The 26,717-nt window shown below is 35.7% G+C and overlaps 1 protein-coding gene across 1 annotated transcript; it reads right to left on the reverse strand.

The window, feature by feature from the left end:
- Positions 1-11,731: 11,731 nt before the first annotated feature.
- On the reverse strand, positions 11,732-16,992 carry LOC123535220 (uncharacterized). The gene is made up of 2 exons (XM_045317784.2): positions 16,573-16,992; positions 11,732-14,936 (listed from the first exon to the last, which is right to left on the reverse strand). Exon 2 carries the CDS (start codon positions 14,929-14,931, stop codon positions 13,537-13,539), a length of 1,395 nt encoding a protein of 464 aa, XP_045173719.2. The 5' UTR covers positions 14,932-14,936; positions 16,573-16,992; the 3' UTR covers positions 11,732-13,536.
- Positions 16,993-26,717: the final 9,725 nt, after the last annotated feature.

Consider the following 26,717-nt stretch of genomic DNA (forward strand, 5'->3'; position numbering starts at 1 on the left):
AGTTAAATATAGTATCAATAAGAAATGTTTAAAAAAAATATTAACTTGTTCAATCAGTTATAAGCAACGTGTTCTCTTCTTCATCTTACCGCCAAGTGACATCCGTAATCATAGTCTGAATACTTATCAGAGCATAAATTTTTTTGACACGCTTAAACCTGTACACCATGCTATAACGTACAAATATGATGATTTTACATAGCGCGATTTCTGAGCGCATTAATATAATTATAGAAATGATAATAATTTCTTTAATAAACCTGATACGAAATAAAATATAAATGATTAACTAAATTATTATTTATACATACATGCGCTTTTCTTCCGGACCAATTTACCTAATGAATCAAACTTTAGATGGTTGAATATAAATATCGTTTTACTTCCAACAGTCAATCACAATGCAGTATTTTGACAAGCGGTAACACTTTTCCAATACACCTGGCAGGTTAAGACATGTATTGCTTTACGTCTAATCCACGTTATAGTGTACATATATATTGTTTTGAAACAGCGCGTTAACGCTTTATGCATAATTATAGAAATGATTATAGCAAAATGTCATTAATTTCTTCTATTTACCTGATACGAAAATGAATCAGATATACCTAATTTAATTGTTCATACAGCATAAACCGTTATGTGCACTCTACCAGATCCTTTAACCGAATGATATTTTTTACCTGCAGAACTCGAGTATAGTATATAACACTTCACTAAGTTAAACTTCTAAATAAAATTTGAAAGTAATAAAGAAGTTGGGAATTCATTAATAATTTATACATGTAGTTACAGGCATACAATATACTTTAACATCATTAGGTACTGTTGAAACACTATTTACACTTCTTATTAAAATGTGTTATTTTATAAAATTTCCCAATTTCACTATGAACATTGAACATACAGTGATATCCGTCATCTTATGTTTGTTTTAGTTTATAGGACTGTATTAAAAGGCAATATCTATATGTGTTTGCTTTGTTTATGTATACTGTTTAACATCTTTTCACCCTTTTCCTGGAAAACTCGGGCAATTTCCTGCAATCCGGACAGTACCAAAATTTGCTTTTTGGTTTACAGGTCATTTTAAGACATGTGAAATGAAACCACTTTATGTCACAGTTTTCATTATCACAGAACACCATTTTCCCAGATTCAACCTGGTCACAGTAGCACCAAGTTTTTTCCCCCAGTTACGCAAATGTTATTTTCATTTTCCTGTGATTGTAATTGTAATGGACCAGATGTTACTCTTAGTGGTGCAGATGGTACTCCTGCACCAGGTAGTCTGGAGTAAAATTTCCCCACAAGTTCAGGTAAAATAGCCGTGTGAAATATTTTTCCAGATTTTTCAACAATGTCCTCCCACATATTCTCGTCGAACAGGATTTCTTCAATATGAATGTCCTTCTCAGTCTACACAACGAAATAACATGATTCACATTTTGTGATACCTAACTGCGTTTGCACTTGGTAATAATATGCGTGTTTTTTGTCTAAACCAAGTTCTCCGTTTTCTCCTCGCTTTAAATATAAGTTTCCCTCATCTTTCAATAAATTGTCCTTCTCCTTGTACGGACACTTTATCTCAATTATACTTTTACCACAGCAGTCGCAAGAGATTATGCCATCTGGGGTGGCAGCTATCCAAGGATGTTCAGTACTTATAAATAATCCACAAGTGTCGACAGTTACGTTGTCATGTCGCTCTGAAGTAAAAGCCTGCACAAATTTTTCAAGGGCATTTTTTCATTTTTAATTTCCCAACTGGTCGCGACAGAAGAAAAACGGTGTTCAGTCGGATAACAAATGGCCGTTATGAGACTCTGCGAGGATTTGAATATCAGTGGTACCACCAGATTTCATTTTGGAGGCAGTTACTCTCCCAGCTCTGAGCTTAAACCATACTTGGTCTCCGATTGTTGTCTGGTTGACATTTCGACATTGGAAGCTTCCTCTTCTGTAACTGTTATAGACAAAGTGCTGCATTCATCTATTAAATCCTTATAGTTAAGTAATATCGCACTCTTGTTTCGAAGATCAGTCAATACTTTGGGAAAGTTCAACTGTTCTACCTTTGGCCTATATGCCTCAGCGTACTCTGGTACAACAGACAAAATTGCTGGTTTTCTCCCTGTAGCATGTAGCTTAGTAAACAGCAGCGCGACGTCATCTAACGTTGGTTCTAGAACTACCTTTTTACGCTTTTTTTGCGGATGAGTTAACGTTAACAGGGTTGTCACATGAACTATCAAATGTTTTCTTCAAAGTTTTGGCTGAAGCGGAGTTAATATCTCTCGTCTCGGAATATGCAACTTTCTTCAATGATGAAGGAAGTAGCCAATATGCAGGTTCTTGTGTCACTGTCCTCGAGTCCCTAATATGAATAGTTCCTTCGATCGCAAATAAAACAGATGCTACATGTGAACATACTTCACCTACCCCAGCCATACAGTCACAATGAGAGGCTAATATTTTTCCATTTGCTTCCGTCACAACCCAAGCATTCAGGGATTTCTCACGTAGTCTCTGTGAATGAAGTACCTGAAATGTAAATGCATATTTTTGGATAGAAATATAGAAAAACTCTATATCGAGGCTATAATAATTTAAACTACGGACCGTGTCATGTGCATTTTATTTTTATAACACATATACAATGAATGGCTTCCTTTACAAGACCACATTACCAAATACAAACAATTTCGACTAAATTTTGCCCGTCAGCTTGACAGTAAGTACTTAATTGTAAATGTATTTTCATTTTTATACGCCCGTTTGAAAAACGGGACATATTATGGGAACGCCCCTGGGGGGCGGATGGGCGGATGGGCGGGCGGACGGGCAGCGTCCACAGACCTTGTCCGGAGCATATCTTCTACATGCATGGAGGGATTTTGATGAAACTTAGCACAGTTGTTCACCATCATGAGACGGAGTGCCGTGTGCAAGAACCAGGTCCTTAGGTCTAATGTCAAGGTCACACTTAGAGGTCAAAGGTCAAATTCAAGAATGACTTTGTCCGGAGCATATCTTCTTCATGCATGGAGGGATTTTGATGAAAGTTGGCACAATTGTTCATCATCATGAGACGGAGTGTCATGCGCAAAAACCAGGTCCCTAGGTCTAAGGTCAAGGTCACACTTAGAGGCCAAAGGATACAAGAATGAAAAATTCAAGAATGACTTTGTCCGGAGCATATCTTCTTCATGCATGGAAGGATTTTGATGTAGCTTGGCACAGTTGTTCACCATAATGAGAGGGAGTGTCATGCGCAAGAACCAGGTCCCTAGGTCTATGGTCAAGGTCACACTTAGAGGTCAAAGGATACAAGAATGAAAACTTTGTCCGGAGCATATCTTCTTCATGCATGAAAGGATTTTGATGTAGCTTGGCACAATTGTTCACCATCATGAGACGGAGTGTCATGCGCAAGATCCAGGTCTCTAGGTCTAAGGTCACACTTAGAGGTCAAGGATACAAGAATGAAAACTTTGTCCGGAGCATTTCTTCTTCATGCATTGAGGGATTTTGATACAACTTGGCACAAATGTTCACAAGCATGAGACGGAGTGTCATGCGCAAAAACCAGGTCCCTAGGTCTAAGGTCAAGGTCACACTTAAGAGGCCAAATGTCAGATACAAGAATGACTTTGTCCGGAGCATTTCTACTTCATGCATGGAGGGGTTTTGATGTAACTTGGCACAATTGTACACCATCATGAGACGGAGTGTCATGCACTGGTCCCTTCTTTTGAATTACTTCCCTTTGCTGTTACTATAAATAGCTTATATTGTAACTTTTTCATTACAAGTCGTAGGGAAAAATCGAGACCACTTTTCTGTAGTACAACATGCATGTTACATCCAATTCTGAGGTGTATTTTGAGCTATATCTACCTGGTAAGGATTTTTGTGTGGACTTGTAATTTTTTTTTGATTTTTTTTCTCTTTCAAGATTAACTTCCCTTAGTTGTTACTATACATAACTTACATTGTAACTTTTTTATAATGGACCGTAGGGAAAAACCAAGACCACTTTTCTGTGGTACAACATTGATGTTACTTTCAAATTTTGGGTGTATTTTAAGGTATCTCTACCTGGTAAGGATTTTTTGTGGACTTAGAAAAATAAAAGAATTACAATAATTTCTAAAAAAACAAAACATTGTAAACAACTAGAAAATTAAAATTACATTTGCAAATACAGGTGCTAGTGTAAAGAAATTTGCTGTGACGGGCGTATATTGTGACATTCTGGCACTCTTGTTAATTATTGTTATGGACCGGTGAAATATTACTAATCAAGTAGATCTAATAAAAATAAGTGTTTTATAACTTTCTATTGACTTTGTCTCAGCAAGATTTAGTTTAGTGATGAGCAGCCGACAGACAGCTATCGACTGGTTCAGAGCACAAAATATGCACCTGCTATTTACATAAATAATTCATCAAGGAGTTATAATCATGATGTCATGTGCTAAGATGCCTCAGAATATTAAATTTATTTCTGCATGTTAGATCTACTAAGGAATAAAATCAACGTTTAAATTGAAAATCTTCACCATGATACAAACAAAATTATATTTTTTTCTCACCAGACACCCATCCACTGACGAACTGGTTGAACGCCTCTAACCCTTTGTAGCATTTCAAGTCATCTGTCGTGTAAGGGCTCGGAGTAAATATAAAATAGTTGACAATATCTGGGTAAGTTACAGCTGGTAAAAATTTTACGTCGTCAGAAAACGATTTCAGTTCGTAGGGGTCGTTGGCAATTCCCCCAATTACCGTAAGTTTACTGTCATATCTGGCTCTTTCTGTAGCTTCGAGAGTATCCCTGTACAATACTTTACTCCGTTTTGACAAATTTGACTGTTTACTAGTCATTATCTTATCTAAAGTAGACGATATTTTGAAATATTATATTTGTTTAGGCTGAACACCACTAAATCCAGCTGTTCTTTATTTCATATAAAATCCGCTCACTTCATAACGGTGTTTCGACATTTTCTAGCATATCAGATTTTCAGAGACTTATATTCCCATAAAGAACTAGATCGCTACTTTAGAAAAACAAAAAGAAAAGGGGGTGTTAACTTTTATATAAGAAAACTACAGTTCATTAAATACAACCCGCTGAATTTACTACTTTTCGCTTCTTTCAATTTCTCTTTTTGTGACATTAAATTCTTACGCCGCCATTTTTATCAAGCAAGCGATAGGAACATGCCGATTTCATTACAATGCAAAGTGATACATACTGAAACGCGGTAGGGTAAAAGTAAGCACGTTGCTGCCGAGAAAATGCACTAGGAAAGGAAAAAAGATAAGTACTATTTATATTTGGACTACTTGTGATAGACCTGCGGAGGCTGACATTCTATTTGGTAGTGATCAGCCTTTACAGCTTTTCTTTGTTTCACGAATACCTCCAATATGGCGGACAACCGGTGTTAGGGTAGAAAATCTCCCTTGCTTGCAAGGGGTCTATCGCGCAGAGCCGTCTACCGTCTCAGAATCTACCGTGTACCTACATTATTGTATACGTTATTCAAGGGCACTAATCCACTGGAGGTAAATTGATCGAAAATCCCATGTACGACATTGGGCTGGCGTGAACGCCACCCAAAAATACTTTATATAACTCCTTACCTGAGTTTCTTCTCAAGCATTTTCTCTTCATAAATCTAAAATGGCGGACAAGCATATATGAACGTGACGTTATTGAGTCCCATCCCGAAAATTGACTGCTCCCAATTTCCCCAATCCAAGATGGCGGCTTTATATAGGCTATATACCAATAAAAGAAATTGTTCTTTGTTTCATATAAAATCCAGCTACTTCAGACCAATTTTGTTACAGTTTCTAGATTTTCACTACGCCGTAGACCTATTTTCCACAAGATATCCATACATTTGCTTCAAGAAAACGAAAAGAAAAAGGGGTGTTGAATAGTATGCAGTGAAATGCAAGTCAGCTGAAGTCAGGTACCCTCATATTGCCGCATTTCAGAAAGCGGTCTGCAGAATAAACACCCTACTTTCGTTTTCAAGTAAACAACTCGAAAACATGCCAGTATTAGCATGAAACGTGTCCTATTTTATGTAAAATTCTTTCCACGAGTGAAATAATGCCCATTTGGCCCCCGATTTACGCGCAAATGCGCGAAAAATGGAAAAATTAGGATCTATTTATTAGGGACTTCTTTCGACTACACCACGGAAGCACATTTTGGACCGAATTACTGCATTATAACCTATAGACAAAGAAGGAAAAAAGTGGTCTAGAGTGCCGTCCTCCACTACTACTATTATTAAATAACGGAACTTATTCGATCATATTTAGTCATATTACATCGATTAATTTTTAGTTTTGCAATGGATTGTTTTATTCGATATAAAATAAAGTAGCAAACTAAATATCATAAAAGTTAAAAATATTATAGAATTAACAACTGACACGAGCACGCATTCACAAAATGAACAAAAAATGACATTGTGCATGAAAAGTGAAATATCAAAAAAACAAAAGATATGTTTGTTTGTTTGTTTTGGGTTTAACGCCGTTTTTCAACAGTAAAAACCAAAGAAGTCAATATATATGTTATCACATCATGTCTTCGTATATAGTACATCGTCTATGTTTTTTTTTTGGTTTCGTTTTGTTTGACAGAGACAATTTAAATCAAATGGCGATTTTTCCTGGTTTTGATGGTAGCGGAAGTCCTAGTGATGTTCCTCTTTATGCACGAGCAGGCATCTGGTTAGAGCCACCACTCTTCCGTAGTCTAGCAAGGTGACATTCTAAAATGAAAGATTTTAAATCCCAAGCGAGGTATCGAACTCACATCGGTGAGGGGAGGAGGATTGGTGGGGGATGGGTGGTTGTGGTCAAATGATTTAAAGTAATCGGTCACGGAGGTCCACCATGTAACAAGTAACAATATTACTGTCTGTATATAGTTTACATTGTCTTGAAATATTTTCCTGCTTTTTCAAATCTATTTAAACGGATCCTTCTAAAATAGATCATTTTGCAACTATAATTAACTTCATATTGTGTAGAATTTAAACATTACATATTTTTGTTATGTTTTTATCATTTTATCAAATGTTTATTTCCCATGATTTATTTATTTTTTTATTTTCTTTTCAAAATGTGTATATGTTTTGGAAACTGAAAGACATAGAATGTAAAATGTAACCGTGCTCTTTTCTACAGTTTCGACATTTCAAGAAACTGTATTAAAAGTTTTGAAGCCTTGGGAATCATTTTACTCAGTCCTCAGTCCGAATCTACTATTTTCTTCTTTTTGATGCATTCTGTTCTTTGTTTCTATAATGTGTGTACTTCAGATTAGTGGTGAATTTCATGCTTAACGTTTATCCCGAGATTTTTTTAGACCTTTTCGGAGTAAATGGAAATGTACACGACTTTTTAAAAACACTGGACAAAAAATATTTTGAATAGCAATAATTTTAGCAGTCAAAACAGGAAGTGCTTGATAAAAATTCCGGCGGTGCGATTAGTAAGATCAGTTTTTCCTTAGGTGGTCTAACTTCAGCTGTGCAATGACTATGAGACTTGGTGTTAATATTTAATTAATGGTTGCGTAGCGAAAATAGGCATTTGATGATTATATCAAGTTTTATTTGATTTAAATGAGAACTTTACAAAAAGCTGAAAACAACAATTATTCACGATGAAGGACAGATGGACGACGGATACCGCATGCTTTGTGGGCCTTCGACACCCGTGGAATAAAAGCCCTGCTGGGGATTCAATAATGAGGAGATGGCCATTAGACAGTTAGATGAGCCTGGGCTTCCAGAATTTCCCGAGACTCGTTTCCATTTTATTTACGTACATAGAAAACTTGGTGAAAATCATCTGTTAACATAACAGTTGCGAGATGCAATTGTGTGCGTTTTTTTCCAACCATAATTTACTTCTTCTGTAAACAATATCATATGCAAATAGACATGAATAAATGGATGAAAGGCATATGTGAAACAACACAGGTTATGTATAATAAGAACTTATTACGATGTAGACAGTCGGACACAAAGGTAAAATTTTGTCATGTCATTTCTTAAATTTAGTTGTAATAGGCAACATAGTTACTGCACGAGAAGCGTATGTGGATAACCTTGCTGTAATATTTACATTCGCCCAATTATTTTCAATTGAAAATTATGACGTTCATTTTGTATGCGTAGCAAACAAGAAACACGCCAAAGTTACGACAACGCTGTTAGAACGGGCCGCTGTTTTGACGACGTCCAGAGAGCGTTTCTGAGATTAGTTCACAGATCACAGAATAGCTGGCAAGCCGATTTTGATGTTTGATGCAATAAAATGTGTGCAATTTTTAATATAACCTTGTTTGCATATGGAAAAGAAAAACAATGTGTAGAGTAAATATAAGAAATGATTTTTTCCGGAGTTTATTTGAAATGAACGACACAGTAGGGTCGGCAAATTATACATGACCGCTAGCTGTAATACTGAAATATTTATTGAGAGTAAAGCGAGCAAAATGTCCTATGATATTTTAGAATATATTTCCAGACATTTATTTTCTTTGTTACTGAGACAAGACTACTAATATATATTAAGTTTAATGTTGGAGTGTTTTTTTTTTACTGACAGCTTTGCCCCTAATTTTCTAATAGTCATCGCTTTAATATAGGAATAGCTTCTTGGCTCCAGGATTGCTATGAAATACGATTGTGATTTCAACATTTCACACTGGGCGACAAAACTACGGAGGTCGAGCGTAAAAAGAGACACATATATCCGATCATTTTGGAATATTTATTCGTTTAGAATATTTCAATATTCAAGGGTGGTCAAAGTCAGCTGTGCCATGCTTATGAGACTTGGGATTAATAGTAACCGGTGATACTTTGTTGTCTTGAGACAACCCCCCTACTTTTGTCTGAAGAACATAATACATGTACACAGTCGTATACATTTACGCCGGAAAGGTCTATTACGAGGTGTATTTATCAATTATCTGTGATTTATAGTGTAAATTTAAATGAGTAATAAAATCCGCGTGACCTGTCCGTCCATTATGTCTGTCTGTTTCATTAAATGTTTACATGCCCGTCTAAATATCTATATGATATCTGTTCGAATGTATGTATGTCTGTTAATCCGTTTTTGTGTCCATTGCGGTATTTTAAATTTGTTTTCAATAACAAACAAGTTTGCTTAACAGTATTCAAAATTCAAGTCGGCTTTCTTAATATAAGGCATTTAAAAACTTTTTCAGATGTTGAGCATAGTCATATGGGAACTTTGTGTTATATTGACCTTCATTTACTGTGGCCATATAGAACAAGTGAGACAGGTATTTGGTGCTATATTGACATCTGTTTAGATCATATCCACATCTCCTCTTAAGTTTGAAACTTCCATTAAATATTCACCAAATTCCAACAGGTGTTTGCTGAGAAATAATCCTACTATAGTATATTACTGTTAAATAATGAAAGGGCAATAACTCTAAAATTCATCCAACCTGAACCTAAACATAACATCCTCTTGATACTGAAACTTTCTATAAAGATCTGTTAAATTCCAACCAGCGGTTGCAGAGATATACTCCTAACAAGAACTGTACTATAGTAAACTATTGTGGAATAATTGAAGGGCGATAATTCGAAAAATCATCAAACCGGAACATGAAGATAATAATAGTGGGCATCTCCTCTTTATAGTGAAGCTTCCTATCAATTTTCACTAAATTCCACCCAGTGGTTGCTGAGAAATACTCAAAACAAGAATTGTACTAAAGTATACTATTTTTGATTAATTAAAGGCCAATAACTCGAAACATTATCAGACCGGAACACAAATAAAATAAGTTTATGCACATGCCCTCTTGATAGTAAAGCTTCCTATGAAGAGCGGCTAAATTCCAAATTGTGCTTGTTGAGAAAACTCTGAACGATAACAGTATATTACTGTATGAACTGTTAAATAGTCAAAGGGCAATAACTCCGTGAAAAATCATCTGACCGGAACAACAAGTCTGTGAAGTTTCGCTATAGATTACAATCATCAGTGGGTACGTAGAAATACTCCGGACAAGGATAACTATAACAATTCTTCTTTGATGTCAACCATGCTTATACAGAATAGGACTGGGACGATTACTCTGTTAAACGGATCCGATTCGATTACTAGGTGAAACCGGTTTCAATTTTGCAAAACCGCTAATCGCTCTCAAACAATACACATCATTTTTATCTTATACATTTCTGTCATGGTACGGACTTGGTCACGTTAAGGGAGAAGATGTGTCAGACAGTCGGTTAGCTCGGTTGGTAGAGCACTCGCCCTGTAAGCGAGGGGTCCCGGGTTCGAGCCCCGGGCTGACTGCACATTTTTCTCTCCCTGTGACATTTCTTTGACCAGCACTTAGACCCGCAGTATATTTCCACTAAAACACACCAACATAATCAGTAGTACTGGATTTGCCTGTCGTGATATATTTAAAATCAGATACACCAAAATATGACTTATTAATTATCACACTTTGCAAACGATAAAGGCCGTAAGTTCCTAATGAAGTCAGCTGCTGGAAGTACCTTGATACGGTTGCCAGGAAAGAAAACAGCATTTTCAATATGGCGGCTGATTAACCGGTTCGATTCAATTTCACACATATGATTAACCGGTTTCAAAATTTTGAAATCGTTCCAGCCCTAATACAGAAGATGTATTATTGTAAAATCTAGGCCAAGTTCGATAACCAGCCAGTTCAGACCAGTATCTCTAGACTTAGTTACAATGTTAATGGGCATAATATCTCTTACAAGTTCTACTACCAACTGGATAGTCCCAGTCAGTCATGAGTTATTGCCCCTGAATTACAAAAAAAAGTGAGAATTGAGTGTCCAATTAATAACTTATCGAATGTTCCACAAACTTAAAGTCAGAATGTTTATTGGCATATTACCTTGGCCAAGTTTGATAACCAACAGGATAGTCTATGTCACTCTGGAGTTATGGCCCTTGAATTAGCCGAAATTCGGAAAACTGACAACTCAATGAGTACAGTATTTTAAAAGTCAAAAATATAATTGGCTGTGAAGAGCGTATTTTGTGACAAGTTTGGCACTTTTGTTATTGTGGAAGTACATTTACTGACTTGTTTATAACAGGATGCCTTTGTATTTTTATTTCATCATTCTAGCTGCCAGAATGATGAAATATATGTTACCAGCTTTTGATATCAAGCCAATAATTTGTAGCTTTCAAACATGTTTTGAGAGAAAGTACAAATGTATAGTGTATAATTTCCAAGCTTTCCCTATTTTCGAGAACACCGGATAAAAAATGGGTTTAATAAAACCTGTGAAAGGAACCTTTGTTTTTTTTTTTTGGTTTAATGCCATTTTCAACAGTATTTCAGCCATTTAACGGCGGGCACTTAACCTAACCAGTGTTCCTGGATTCTGTACCAGTACAAACCTGTTCTCCACAAGTAACTGCCAACTTCCCCACATGAATCAGAGGTGGAGGACTAATGCTTTCAGACACAATGTCGTTTATCAAATCTGAAGCATTGAAACAACCAAGCAACCTAACAGCAGACTGTTTATGAGAGGTACTAAAATGTGCAACACATTCCCACTAGCACCATCCTGTTACAGTAAGATAGTATGTGCTTCGTGTTCACAAAGGACCAGAAAATGTAACAACACTGAAACACTGTCAAAGTACTTTAATTGTATGCTGATTTATGTACTATGGATATATAAACATTAAGCAAATTTGGTTCCATTGAGACGTAATATCACACACTTTTTCGTCATTTATACAGCAGTATGCAAAGCTTAGTAGGATTTGAATTTGTCAACAGTGCTATTATACATTTCTTTCAAATGGATGGGAGACTAATAGTGAGAGTACAGATGCATGGAAATATAAACATGTCCTGTACGGTATTGAATGACTTGAGCCTCTTGTTTAATATTTTTCTAAGAATTTCTTATTTCTATTTTTCTGAACACCTCTTGATCTTGTATGTCGAGCTAAATGATCTTTAGTTACAAAAAAAGATAGACGTAAATCGGAATAGCAAAGCCTCTTACAAATTTGCAGATCAAAACAGAATTGTATAATTTATTTATTTATTTGGGTTTTACGGCGCACCAACACATTATAGGTTATATGGCGCATAGCAGGACTACAAATTTTGGTTTCACATCTCATTTACAACGAAATAAAAACATGAGGTATGGAATCAAAGTTTGCATACCTGCTGGAATCACAGAGTTACAGCAAAACCAAGTGTTAAGACCCTTAGTCACCTCTTACGATCATGCAAGGGTAAGGCAGTGGTTCCAATTCTTTTCATACATAGATCGTCCAAGAACCACATGGGGCTAGAATTGAATAAACAGGTATAGAACGCACATTGAATATTATATCATAGAGGCAGTATTTAAATTCAGCGATCGCTCAAAAGAGGGGTATGGGTTATTTCTAGAAAAAGCTTTATGCGACAGACACCAAAAGTTAGTGACACAACTGCAGTGAATGTTTTGCGGTGGTTATTTCCCTCACATTTAAGTGAACAAAGCAATGTAGCAAAAAAAAAAGTTCATTGTAAGGTAGCTACTGGTTAATGTATTAAATGTATATATGGCACAATGTTCTTCTGAATATATACCTAATGCTCTGGTCCTGGAAATATACTGGTATATGTTTGTGGGATAAGCGTTTTTTTGTGTCGATAAAAAAAACACTAACAGTGGGCAATGTCCAAACTACATTCAGTAGAAAGATCTCCAAAATATTACAAGAACAGTCTCGGTTTATTGTAGTTACTTACATTAACTATGATTGACGAAGAACTACCTTATTTTAGACTATACACATTTATGTAGTTAACTAGAATGCTGCTACCTATGTACAGTTTCTTCTCTTCACTATCGAGCGCCATACAGTAGGGTTTCATACGCTTATCTGTTACCTGTAGTAATATCCTGCCGCTTTTCATGTTTTCTGAAATCAGGTGAATGCTATTGTAACCACAGTCACATACCAATATAGAACCATCTTCCAATACAGCAAGTCCACGTGACGTTATCAGGCTTGCATGTGTATACCGTCCTACAGCTTCACCGGACATATTGAAACGAGTTACACTGCTACTAGATGAAGCATATACATATCTTAACTTTGGACATACTGTTATATAACCAACATTATCTGCTTCCCCACAGACCAAGGTTTTCAAAACGTTCCCTGCTAGATTTATTATCTTCGCTTTTCCGTATTCCGTCCCAACTATCAGACTTCCTTCAATGAAAGCTAATCCATAGCATTTTTCAGTAATTGTCAGTTGCCTGACTTGAGATAAGCCGCTAGCAAATGACAAAATCTGTATCACGTTTTTAAACGGAATTGTAACTGCAAGCTGGTCGCCTCCTATCAATGCCACGTCCCATGGGTTTGAAGTCATAATCAGCTCAGAAACGATTGTCTCCTGCTTCACATCAATAATCTTTACGGTGCGGTTATTAAAGTCAGCAACAGCAAAAGTCTATATGTGTCAATTACTGCAAGGCCTGTTATTTTGCAATCATATTTATCGCTGGTAGTCTTGGCATTAATTTGACCTAATAGAGCATCAGAAATGTCAGAAGCGGACAAACTCGCATGATGTCCTGGTTGCAACTGAACGTGCGTGAATATTGCTGTTTTATTTTCTGCAGCCTGGTCTTGTAATTGTTTAGGTTTGGACTCCTCCTCAGTGTTAAATAACGTTCCTAATAATTCTGTTTTATTTTCTGCAGCCTGGTCTTGTAATTGTTTAGGTTTGGACTCCTCCTCAGTGTTAAATAACGTTCCTAATAATTCTGTTTTATTTTCTGCAGCCTGGTCTTGTAATTGTTTAGGTTTGGACTCCTCCTCAGTGTTAAATAACGTTCCTAATAATTCTGTTTTATTTTCTTCCGCGTGGACTTGTAATTGTTTAGGTTTGGACTCCTCCTCAGTGTTAAATAACGTTCCTAATGTAGTCTCTGTCTTCAGTAGATTTTTGATTGCCTGGTTTGGTTGAAATATGTAACTCTTAACTTTGGCTTCTTCTTTCAATTTTTGTTCGATTTTCGTTTCCGTTTTTATTGAATCTTCTTTTTTCTTGCCATGTATGAACACCATGTTGCATTTCTGGTCTTGTTCGAACGACCTGAAGCTCTTTTGCTGTGTTTCAATCTTTCTTGTCATTTCGTGGCACTGGTTTAGTGTGGAATGTGTCTTGTGATCTTCCATGGAAAAGAGACTATCAACGTCTTTGTAGAGCTGAACTTCCCATTTATCTAGTAAAGCGTTGATTTCTTGTCTAAACTTTTGAATGTCTGCCTTAATTCTTTCCTGATTTTCTTGAATGCGGTTCTTCTTCTCTATTATAGACTTAGTGATTGCCTTCATATTTTCATGTAAAGTCTGCAATAATTTTAGAAGACTCTTGTACTGAGAACTGGCTGTGTAGTTCTTGGAAACATCTGGAATGTAGTCTATCTTACAATTTCTGTGGCTCATCTTTATACATATGCTGCAGCCTAGGGATTTATGATATTTGCAAAAATATTCTATTACTTTTCGATGGTGTTGATCACATGTTTCTGTTAAGTCTAGAGAAGTAGTACCCGGACTCATGGTTTTTGGCATTTGTGTCTTGTCTAAGAGGATATGGTTCCTGCATGGTGCTGGTTTCCTGTGACTTTTGTAACATGTCTCACACAGATGTTCTGCACAGTCCTTGCAGTATCCGAATGCTGGTAGCAGAGATCCATCATGTTTACACGGTAGACAGTATAGCTGATCGGCATCATCAGAACTATGGGAAAGGGATGACGAGAAATCATCCCTTCCGCCTCTTCTTCCAGGCACTTCCATAGAAGCTGTTAAAAATAAACATGTTTAACACGTAGGTTAATTCAGAGTTCCTAACATCATACATCTATGAAGTTATATTTTTGAAATTCATTTTAACAGTATTTGCTGATAAATATAGTTTGACGGAACAAAGTTTGATGGTGTACATTTTATGAAGTCATAGGTTTGGGTCCTTCACCCTCCAGGTATGTTTGTACAAAAGAAAACTTTATAAATAATTAACGTTATGATAATTTACAAAAGTCTTATGGAACAGGTAATGGCGAATGAAATCTTATGTTTGATAACACAGAACTTAGAAAAATTCTACTATTACATACTCCATGATCCGAAAAGACTAGAAAATATGATAAAACTGAGTCAACTTCACAAATGCTATGCCGGTATTATTATCAACAGCTGTTATTCAACGGACCCATAAGTCTCCATGGGTAATCTGACGGTTTTTATACCCTCCAAAACGAAGTTTGGGCTGGAGGCGTATATAGGAGTGAGCTTATCGGTCTGCCAGTCCGTTGGTTTTCATGGTTTCCGGAATGTAAATCAAGAAAGGCTTTACAGATTTTAATAAATTTTGGTACACATCATAATATACAGGTAAAGTTCGACTTTGTCTACAAACCCCCATTTTTTGACGTGGCCATTTCTTTCTTATGGTTGCCGTACTTCTGTGACAAGGCCGTATTGTGGGGGTATTATTCGTCACTCCTGTGAGAGTTCTAGTTTATCCAGCATGATGCACGTTTTGAATCCCAGCATTTTTTCTTTTTGTTTTAATTTTTTATCAACCATTTATTAAATCATTACAGGGAACAAAACCTCGGAATCTTTGCATGGTAGAAGAAATGTTATTGAAAACTTATTTTGTTAAATAATACAAAATGAGCACAATGATTCGCAGCATATTCAGCGTTAAACAAAGGGAAATCTGCGAAATGTCGATAAACTGTCCAGTAGCACAAAAATATATATACATATTATAAAATAATAATTTATTCATAAACAATTAATTGATTATAGAAGTATGCGTGACTCAAATCTAAGATTCGTTAAGTAATAACCATAGAAATAACTTTATTTTGTTGCACATTTTTCAAATAACAAAGAAGATCGTCGTTTGTATTTAAAACTTTTCTATTTAGTTTGTCGAAGGATATATAATTAATTAACATAGGTCCACCCGTTTAGCTCAATAGGGAGATCTACGGATCACGGGTTCATGAGTTCGATCCCCGGGCGGGGCGTATGTTTTCCTTGACGATTTGATAAAATACATTGTGTCTTCCACCTCTGATTCAAGTGGGGAAGTTGGCAGTTACTTGCGGAGAACAGGTTTTCACTGGTACAGAATCCAGGAACACTGGTTAGGTAACTGCCCGCCGTTACATAACTGAACTACTGTTGAAAAACAGCCCCCCCCCCCCCCCCCCCCTCACCACACACACAAAACCAACAAACAAGTCCCAAACAACAACAACAAACAAACATAATTAACTAAAAATATCGGAATGTAGTAATTATATTTTTTATTTTGCCGTACTGCTAATTACATAAAAATTCACTTAAACATTAATGTTACATTGTAGATATCTAGTAACAACTCCAGTAATTTTCTTCGAATGCATTCAAAATCAAACTTACCAAACTCCCAGTCCGTAACAAAATTGTTACATTTTAGTACGTAACAGCATGTATGAATTTTAATGTAACTTCAACCTCCCTGTCCTTTTAATGCATCAAGATAATGAACTGATAACAGTGGGTGGACGTGACGAAAATGTTGTTTGCAGTTAAGAATGACTATATCTTTGACACTCCAAAGGACAAATTATATGTGGTGTGTTTTTCTTTCATAAACGATACCACCAAGTTGGTGGCCATTATATCAGTATTGCATTCCTGAATGGGTGATATGAAAAATGTTTATCTCGAGATAGAAGAATATTGACCGAGGCGTTAGCCGAGGTGGTCTACATTCATACATTCATACTTCGAGGGGTGAAAAGTTTTCATATCGCCCTCTCAAGTATGCAATATTTATATGTTATTACTCCTAAAACATATAAAAGCCATATCAATATCACTTACTGGAAAATCAACAAATAAAATGATATATTGAAATAATAATTAAAAATAGATTATTAACACCTAATAAAATAAAGACAATATGAGTGTTTTCTTGATTGCAATGTGAGTAGACAGTTTTAAGCAATACCTTGTTTGCGATTGCTTTGTTTGTTTATTTCGATATTGACAAAATGGTAACAATGACAACATTCATGATATGATATTAAATTTTTTTAGCAAGGTACAAAATAATAAAATTCATGAAAGATGCATATGTAATAAACCGTCTCAGTAAATCAATATCAGGGATAACACAAAAAGGGAAAATATCCCTTATTTATCCCCCCGCCAAAGGCGAAGGGGATATTAGAAATGCTCTCCGTCCGTGCGTCCGCAACGATCTTTGTCCGGAGCATAACTCTAAAAGTACTGGAGGGATTTTCTTCAAACTTCATACACTGATAGAACACATTGGGAAGAAGTGCAGTGTGCAAAAACAATAACTCTACCTTGCCTATTTTTTGAGTTATTCCCCTTTATCATATTTTCTTAAAAAAATTTGTCCGGAGCATAACTCTAAAAGTGCTGGAGGGATTTTCTTCAAACTTCATACACTGATAGAACACATTGGGAGGAAGTGCAATGTGCAAGAACAATAACTCTACCTTGCCTATTTTTTGAGTTATTCCCCTTTATCATATTTTCTTAAAAAATTTTGTCCGGAGCATAACTCCAAAAGTACTGGAGGGATTTTCTTCAAACTTCATACACTGATAGAACACATTGGGAGGAAGTGCAGTGTGCAAGAACAATAACTCTACCTTGCCTATTTTTTTGAGTTATTCCCCTTTATCATATTTTCTTTAAAAATTTTGTCCGGAGCATAACTCCAAAAGTACTGGAGGGATTTTCTTCAAACTTCATACACTGATAGAACACATTGGGAAGAAGTGCAGTGTGCAAAAACAATAACTCTACCTTGCCTATTTTTTGAGTTATTCCCCTTTATCATATTTTCTTAAAAAAATTTGTCCGGAGCATAACTCTAAAAGTGCTGGAGGGATTTTCTTCAAACTTCATACACTGATAGAACACATTGGGAGGAAGTGCAATGTGCAAGAACAATAACTCTACCTTGCCTATTTTTTGAGTTATTCCCCTTTATCATATTTTCTTAAAAAATTTTGTCCGGAGCATAACTCCAAAAGTACTGGAGGGATTTTCTTCAAACTTCATACACTGATAGAACACATTGGGAGGAAGTGCAGTGTGCAAGAACAATAACTCTACCTTGCCTATTTTTTTGAGTTATTCCCCTTTATCACATTTTCTTTAAAAATTTTGTCCGGAGCATAACTCCAAAAGTACTGGAGGGATTTTCTTCAAACTTCATACACTGATAGAACACACTGGGAGGAAGTGCAGTGTGCAAGAACAATAACTCTACCTTACCTACTTTTTGAGTTATTTCCCTTTATCATATTTTCTTAAAAAGATTTGTCCGCAGCATATCTTTTTCATGCATGGAGGGATTTTGATATGTCCTGGTACAAATGTTCACCACCACGAGGTGGAGTGTCATGCGCAAGAACCAGGTCCCTAGTTCTAAGGTCAAGGTCACACTTAGAGGTCAAAGGATACAAGAATGAAAACCTTGTCCGGAACACTTCTTCTTCATGCATAGAGGGATTTTGATATAACTTGGCACAAATGTTCACCACCACAAGACAGAGTGTCATGCGCAAGATCCAGGTCCCTAGGTCTAAGGTCAAGGTCACACTTAGAGGCCAAAGGTCAGATACAAGAATGACTTTGTCCGAAGCATTTCTTCTTCATGCATGGAGTTATTTTGATGTAACTTGGCACAATTATACACCATCATGAGACGAAGTGTCATGCGCAGTTCCCTTCTTTAGAATTACTTCCCTTTGTTGTTACTTAAAATAGCTTTTATTGTAACTTTTTCATTATTAGTCATCGGGAAAAATCGAGACCACTTTTCAGTATTACAACATGCATGCTACATCCAATTTTGAGGTGTATTTTGACCAATCTCTACCTAGTAAAGGTTTTTGTGTGGACTTACATTTTTTTTTTTTTTTTAAAAGATTAACTTCCATTAGTTGTTACTATAAATAACTTATGTTGTAACATTTTTATAATTGACCACAGGGAAAAAACAAGACCACTTTTCTGTGGTACAACCTGGATGTTACTTTCCAATTTTAGGTGTATTTTAAGACATCTCTACCTGGTCAGGAGTTTTTTTGTGGACTTAGAAAAACAAAAGACTTACAATGATTACTAAACAACCACAAAATTAAAATTCCATTTGCAAATACAGCTGCTAGAGTAAAGAAATTTGCTGTGACGGGCATATATTGTGACATTCTGGCACTCTTGTTCCCTGTTAGCTTTCCATTCCTTCTTTTTACAGTAGCCATATAGAAAAACATCATACAGCTATACTGTTCATGAAAATTAATAAAATTTAGCAGTAAACCACCTCACCACTGAATAATTCTTTCTTCCACATCTTTAAAACCCCTGATGTGGACCACAACTAAACGGGTTTTCAAAGCTTCTCCCAAAATGAATACTTTCAGACACTAACTTGCCAGGAACTTTAGCGTTCAATTATAATATGCCCGGCGGGGGGATTGGCCATGTCTAACATGGCTCTTGTTTCCATTGTGGTCCCTGGAAGTGATGTTCTGACATAGAGAGGCATGTAACACGATTTTAATAAAAATAAATACTTAAATGAAGATACTATTGTTATATAAAACACGTAATGTTCCATGTTAATTATTAAAGACTTAAGATATTTAATTAAAATTTGCACTTAATTAAAGACTAGGTACAAAGTTTGGCACAAAAGGACAAATTTCTGCATGTGTAATCTAATATTTTTAAAAAAGATCCTTAATAGCACTTTTGAAAACAGCAAGGCTGGACAGATTCCTTATTTGAGATGGAAGCATATTCCATAATTTACAACCTTAAAAGGAAAAAGGCTTCAAACCAAAGCCTTTCACCCTAGGTAGCATAAAAGACCCACTGTCACTACACCTTGTTCTATATGAATGCACAGAATCTTGGGTCACAAAGTATTGACTCATATAGTCAGGAGATTGACCATTCTTAATTTTGAAAACATGACACAATGTTATTTGTTCCACCCTTTAACAGACGGGTAACCAATTCAATGAAATAAAATGTTCTTGGGCAATATGGGACCTATTTTTCAGATTGAGTATAAACCTGATTAATTTATTTTGGGTAACCTGTAGCTTGTTTTTCCAAAATTGAGATAAGCCGTGAAACCAAAAGTCTTTTAGTATGATCAGTAAGAAATTTCTGTTTAGCCTTTTTGTTAATAGAGTTAGCCATGTATTCACCAGTAAGACTCTGATCTAAAGTTGCACCTAGATACTTGACAGATGAAGTGGACATTATAGTTTGGCCATTGCAACTTATATGAAGATTATTATCTGATTTTAACCTGGACTTTGAGCCAAATAAAATTGACTCTGTTTTATCTAAATGCAGGGACAGCTTGTTATCAATTAACCACTGACTAACTGATTCAAGATCTTCTGTTAGCTCTTTTTCAATGGCTGACCTATTTTTACCAGATACCAAGATAGCGTAGCCATCAGCATAAAGTAATTATTTATTTTTGACTACTGCAGACATATAATAAACTTATAATAAAAGAGGTCCTAGAATTGACCCTTGTGGAACACCACATGTAATTTTGCTAGGTTTAGAACATGTACCAGAAACATCAATAAGCTGTTGTTTCTCGGATAATTATGACCTGAACCAACGAATAATATCTTTTGCAAGACCGAGCCATTCAATGTTCATCAGAAGGATAGAGTGATCAACAGTATCAAACGCTTTCTGAAGATCAAGTAAAACCATACTGACGAGGTAACCTTTATCCATTTCAAACTATATATAATCAGAAAGATGTACAAGACAAGTTTCAGTTGAAAATCTTTTTTCCGAAACCAGACTGGAATCTATACAATAACATTTTATCATTTAATTAACTTGGTCATACACAACCCGTTCAAAGATTTTGGAAATAATTAATACTAAGTATGGACACTGGGCGGTAATTACCGACATCAGTTTTATCATTTTTCCTAAAAAGGGGGACAACCCTGGCTGATTTTAAATCATCAGGAACAACTCCTTGAATCAATGACAAATTGATTACATGAGTGAGAGGACAAGCTATAATTGAAGCACCGTCTCTTACAAATTTAGCGGGAATACCATCCAGCCCAGTAGACTTACTTACACAGATCTTGTTAAAGTACTTTAAAAAATTCTATTTTCAGATAAAATAGAAAAAGAAAAAGAAAAAATATTCAAGACTACAACCTTTTCAGGGTAAAAACTAAAAACGAAATTCTTTCCATATTCATATTTTTTTTTTGCTGCGTTTAGACGAGATCTTACATATCGATAAACCCATATATTTATGAACATATTTACTGTACATTGTCGGTTTCGGCATTCACGCAGCGCTGAAATACGTTCATAAATATATGGGTTTATCAATATGAGATAAATACATGTATATATTTTAATCTTTCCTGCTATGTTTACCTTAAGTTTTAACATGTTATCAGGGGTACAGTGCCACTTCAAACTGACGAAAACAATCATAACCATGTATGGAAATTCGATTTATTGATAAAAAAGGAACAACTTACGGGGCAATTTCATGAGAAAGAGAACCATTTCTGTTCGGTTGGATACATATGCATGCCATTGATTCAATGGTTCTCTTTGTCATGAAATTTGGAAAAAGTAAAACATACATTAGCATGCCATTGATTCAATGGTTCTCTTTCTCATGAAATTTATAAACTTTAAAACATACATTAGCATGCCATTGATTCAATGGTTCTCTTTCTCATGAAATTTGTAAACTTTAAAACATACATTAGCATGCCATTGATTCAATCGTTCTCTGATAATAAAATGAAAGCTAATACAGATAAATTTCAGGCACTATCAATTGGTAAAAAACTCATGATGTTTCTTTTACTTTAGATGGTTTTTAAAAATGAAAATGAAATAGGTGGCACCATAAACGTTAAGCTTAAATTTTAGTTTACATTCAGTTTGTATATCTAAGATTGTAGATAAGCTTCCAGACAGTAATATGTTTTAAAAAGATTAGGAAATAAACTATGAATGTTATGAATGATAAACATATGTAACTCATTTATGATGTCAAATTTCAACTACTTTTGTTGAAATAACCACTTAGATCGTAAAATTGTGTTTACAGATGATCTATAGTGTTTTACATAAGTTACCGCAGTATAAGATTTAGATTTAGATAACATTTAGATAGTACTGAAAGCCGATTTTACTCAATGTTTCTTTTTCAAAATATACCCCCATTGAATAACCCTCATCTTAATTTAGCTTTATCTCTTTTTTTATCAAGTGTATCTTTGTCAATGATTAATGACCGAGTTGTTTATCAAATATGTGTGTGATTTATAGTGTGAAATATAAATGCTTAATCTAGTCAGTTTATTTATTGATATACCCATTTCTTTACAGTTTCTGGCATATGCATTCATTTGCCTGTCTGGCTCTTTAATAGTAAAGATGACTGTCTAAATGACTTATGATATCTGACAGAATGTATGTATGTCTGTCTGTCCGTTCTGTCTGTCCATCGCCATGTCTATTGCGACATTTGGTATTTTTTTTCATTTTTCAATATCGAACCAGTTTGCTTAACATTATTCGAAACTCAAATTCTTTTTAATGTCGATTTTGCTTGACAAAAGGCATACAACGTTCATAGTTACAGTTTCGAGATGTCGAGCGTGTTAATATGCAACATTCAACATCCATTTATTTGCACTTTTTTCATGGCCAGTGACTTTCGTTTTATCTGTTTACACATGTCAAGTAAAGTCCACATACAACATTCCACAATATCTTATACCGTCTTTTATTGTCAAGTTAGGTCGGTGCAACGTATTCGACATTCAAATCTTTACACATTTTTTAATGTTAAGCTGGCCAGACCGTACCTTAGCCCTAGGTATACTATAAGAACCATGGTCATGAACAGGACGCGCAGTTCGGTAAGAAAATGTGGGGGAAGATAGTTCTCTTTCAAGTCCTATCTTTTTGGCCATTTCTAAAGAAACCTTTTCTTACTTTATTTACTTATCAGAAACCTGTTTCTTTCATACAATAAACATATGTCATATGTTTATCTACTTTTCTGATGTAAAAATAAAGAAGGTCATTTCATGACCATTTAACCACATTTTGTTGCTTGATTTCTCCCGGTCATAATTGCGTACTTTGGATATTGAACAAGTGATAATTAATCTTCCGTTGTGTACCGTTCCTTCGACATTTCTTACCGCAGAAACAATTAACGCTTAGTTTATAGTTTCATCAACGTTACAGAAAAAACTTGGATGAACTTCTGTAGTGAAGATACTATGGTGGCTGATTTCTGCCATTTCGCGTTTTCGCCCCACGACCCCGCCGAGCGAAAACACGAGAATTAACAAGTTAAAATGGCGGGGCGCAGTGCGAAAACTCGCTATTTAGCGGGGACGCGGGGCAAGATTTAATTACTGGTATGTCGGGGGCGCGGGGCGAAAACACGATAATAAGCGCTTATTTCATTCATTATTTCGATTTATATTGTATAACTGTGAATATTTTGCATTCTATTTTGTTTGTTTACATTTCGCCTAACATGTGTACACTGCTATGGCCTCTAGACCGGATGTACATTAGGAAAGATCACGCAAGATCTTTTCTGTCAAGTTGACCAAAACAAAAAATATGTGGAGTATCTCTGCAATATGAAATATTGAGATGGAAGATAAATTATCGTTTGTTCAATAAGCTTGGTATCCTTTCATCGAACTGCGCGTTTTGGGTGAGAAATGTACGATTGAAATGGGATAGTATACTTTCCCGTTTATGACCATGGTTCTTATAGTATACCTAGCATTTTGTTTCTGGTCTTGTGCCAGCGGACCATACGGAAGAATGTGACATCCTGGATAAAAGTGACTTTATGAACCCTTTCTGTATAATATGCTACATCTAAAGGCAGTAAGTAGGCTAAATATCTGAATCTTCAACTATTTAATATAAAAACAGGAAGCAAACTGAACATATAAAGAAACACACATTATATTCATTTTCTGCCGTCAAATATATCGCTCAGTACTAGATTCTAAATCATATCAAAAATTATAACGAATAACAGTTTTGAAAAGTATAATTGTTCCAGCTTTCAAATGTGGATTAGTTTGCGGGCTTCAGAAAAATAGCTCGGTAGTCATACAATAAAGTCGTCTGTGGTTATAATGTTAGGCTTATACGAGAACATTTTTGTAAGGTAGGTATATAAATTATCAAGTACAGTATATTGCTACGTACTCGACCAAACCTCCCGTAAATTATTCGTTTTGTAACAAAATCTCATTTCCCCCTTAATTTATTAATTTACGGTCTGGTAAAATCTACGAGAGCCGAATGCAAATTCCAAGATCAAGCTACTTTTGTAATGATCTTTTCATATTTTACAAAAACAACACGCACACCGTAACCTTGCAGATTGTTTTTCCCCAGTTGGAACTATTTCATTTAGTACACCTTTTGATACCATGTAGCTTCATATTCGTTTTTTTCTTCCGGTATAGTTACTTAAAACACAAATAACTAGATAAACATTGCAATACACGTCCTTAAAAGTTGTGGTTTTCTAAAAAAGTGAAAAGAATAGTAATTAAAATGACATATCGAAACATAAAGAATATGAGCCGAGTTATATTCTCTTTGAAATTCTGGGTTAAAAATATTGACAAATAGACATTGAAACAGTGATCAAATATAGGGAACAGTAGAAACTGATTTTCCTTTTTACAAATCCTTAACCGACGTTTAAAAATTTAAAATACATGGAACTGGCGAAATTGGTATAAAATCTTAATATGCATGGGCAATTAGTAGCCATGGCAACAGATATGTTCACGGTATCTCAAATTATGAACTTCTGTTAAAACTCCACAAGAAAATTAAACAATTTTACTTTTATTGTTGTATACAATATCATTTTATTTTGAAGCAAGCCTTGCAGTTTAATATTTCATTTACCGAATATGTGTTGTCTTTTTTCACCTGACCAGATTTTGCCAGTTATCTCGCCAGACGTATTCATATTTGATTTTATTATAGTATCTGATATTGTAATATATTGGCTAATCTTTAAAAGTTACATTCTTGATAAGGCTGTCTATATCTAGCAGTTCTTATGATCTCTCTTGAAGATCTTGAAACAGTACTACTAACAGGTATAATGCACTTTCTCTATGTTATTTGAATTGCTAATCGACTGCATCTTTTAGTGATTCAATTACATTTTCATATGTAAATTGTTTGAGAGACTATGTCGAGAATTCAATTGACAGTGACCTTGATAGGGACTGCAGTCTGCAAACAGAAAGTTTCATTCAACTGATTCGGATTTGATAAAGGTACAAAATGACATTCTCAAATCTCTCAACCAAACTTCTGTAACAGTCCTTGTGCTACTCGATCTGTCTGCCGCATGCAACAAGATTGACCACTGTTACACCGACTCGAACATCATGTTGGAGTCACAGACAAAGCACTTGCATGTATGTCATCATATCTTAGTGACTGTGTGCGTTGATAGTGAGTTGTCGACGCATATGTTGATGAAATACAGTGTACCCCAGGATCAGTACTTGGTCCAAAGAACTATATGATGTACACTAAACCCGTTGGTGCTATAACGTCATGGACTTTTTCATCATTTCTACGCCGATGACTCTCAATTATACCTGTCCTGCCGATAGAAACTGTGGCTAGAAGTGAGGCTTTGCGCCGCATTGAGAGCTGTCTGGCTAAAATTGTCTCGTGGATGCATTGCAACATGTTGAAGCTCAATGCTGATAAAACGGAGATAATGTTATTCACATCAAAGCATAACTCCAAGTACATTGACGACATCTCGGTGAAGGTCGGTGACTCTGTGATAAAATTCACACAATGTGTTAGGAGTCTTGGTGCAGTATTCGACAACAGTATGGATATGGAACAACAAGTCAACTCTATGTGCCGGGCTGGATATGCACACCTACGTAGAATAGGTCACATAAGACGGTATCCTACCCGTGATGCCACAAAGACTTTTGTCAACAGCCTGGTTACCTCATGGTTAGACTATTTAATGCCTAGTTAAGTGGTATTCCAAACAGCACATTTAACAAGTTGCAACATGTCCAGAACACGGCAGCTTGCGTTATCACAAAGACGCCCCGTCGCAATCATATAACACCGGTTCTGAAAGAGTTCCATTGTTTGCTAGTGAAATACAGGGTGCAGTGTAAAGTTCTGACCCACACCTTTAAGGCTGTACACAATCAGTCCCCTGCCTATATTAGGGATATGATAGAAGTGTATAAACCGGTCAGAAACCTAAGATAACAAGACACGCTGTCACTGGTTATGCCAAAAACTAAAAACATGATGTATGGCAATCGCAGCTTTTCGTTCACTGCTCCAAAGCTTTGGAACTCCCTTCCCGTCAAGATCGGAGAAGCTCACACGCTGGATGCTTTCAAAAGCCTACTAAAACCCCTTCTTTGTACAACATTTCATTAACTGACCAA

The sequence above is a fragment of the Mercenaria mercenaria genome, chromosome 12, assembly GCF_021730395.1.
Source record: "Mercenaria mercenaria strain notata chromosome 12, MADL_Memer_1, whole genome shotgun sequence".
Taxonomy (NCBI): domain Eukaryota; kingdom Metazoa; phylum Mollusca; class Bivalvia; order Venerida; family Veneridae; genus Mercenaria; species Mercenaria mercenaria.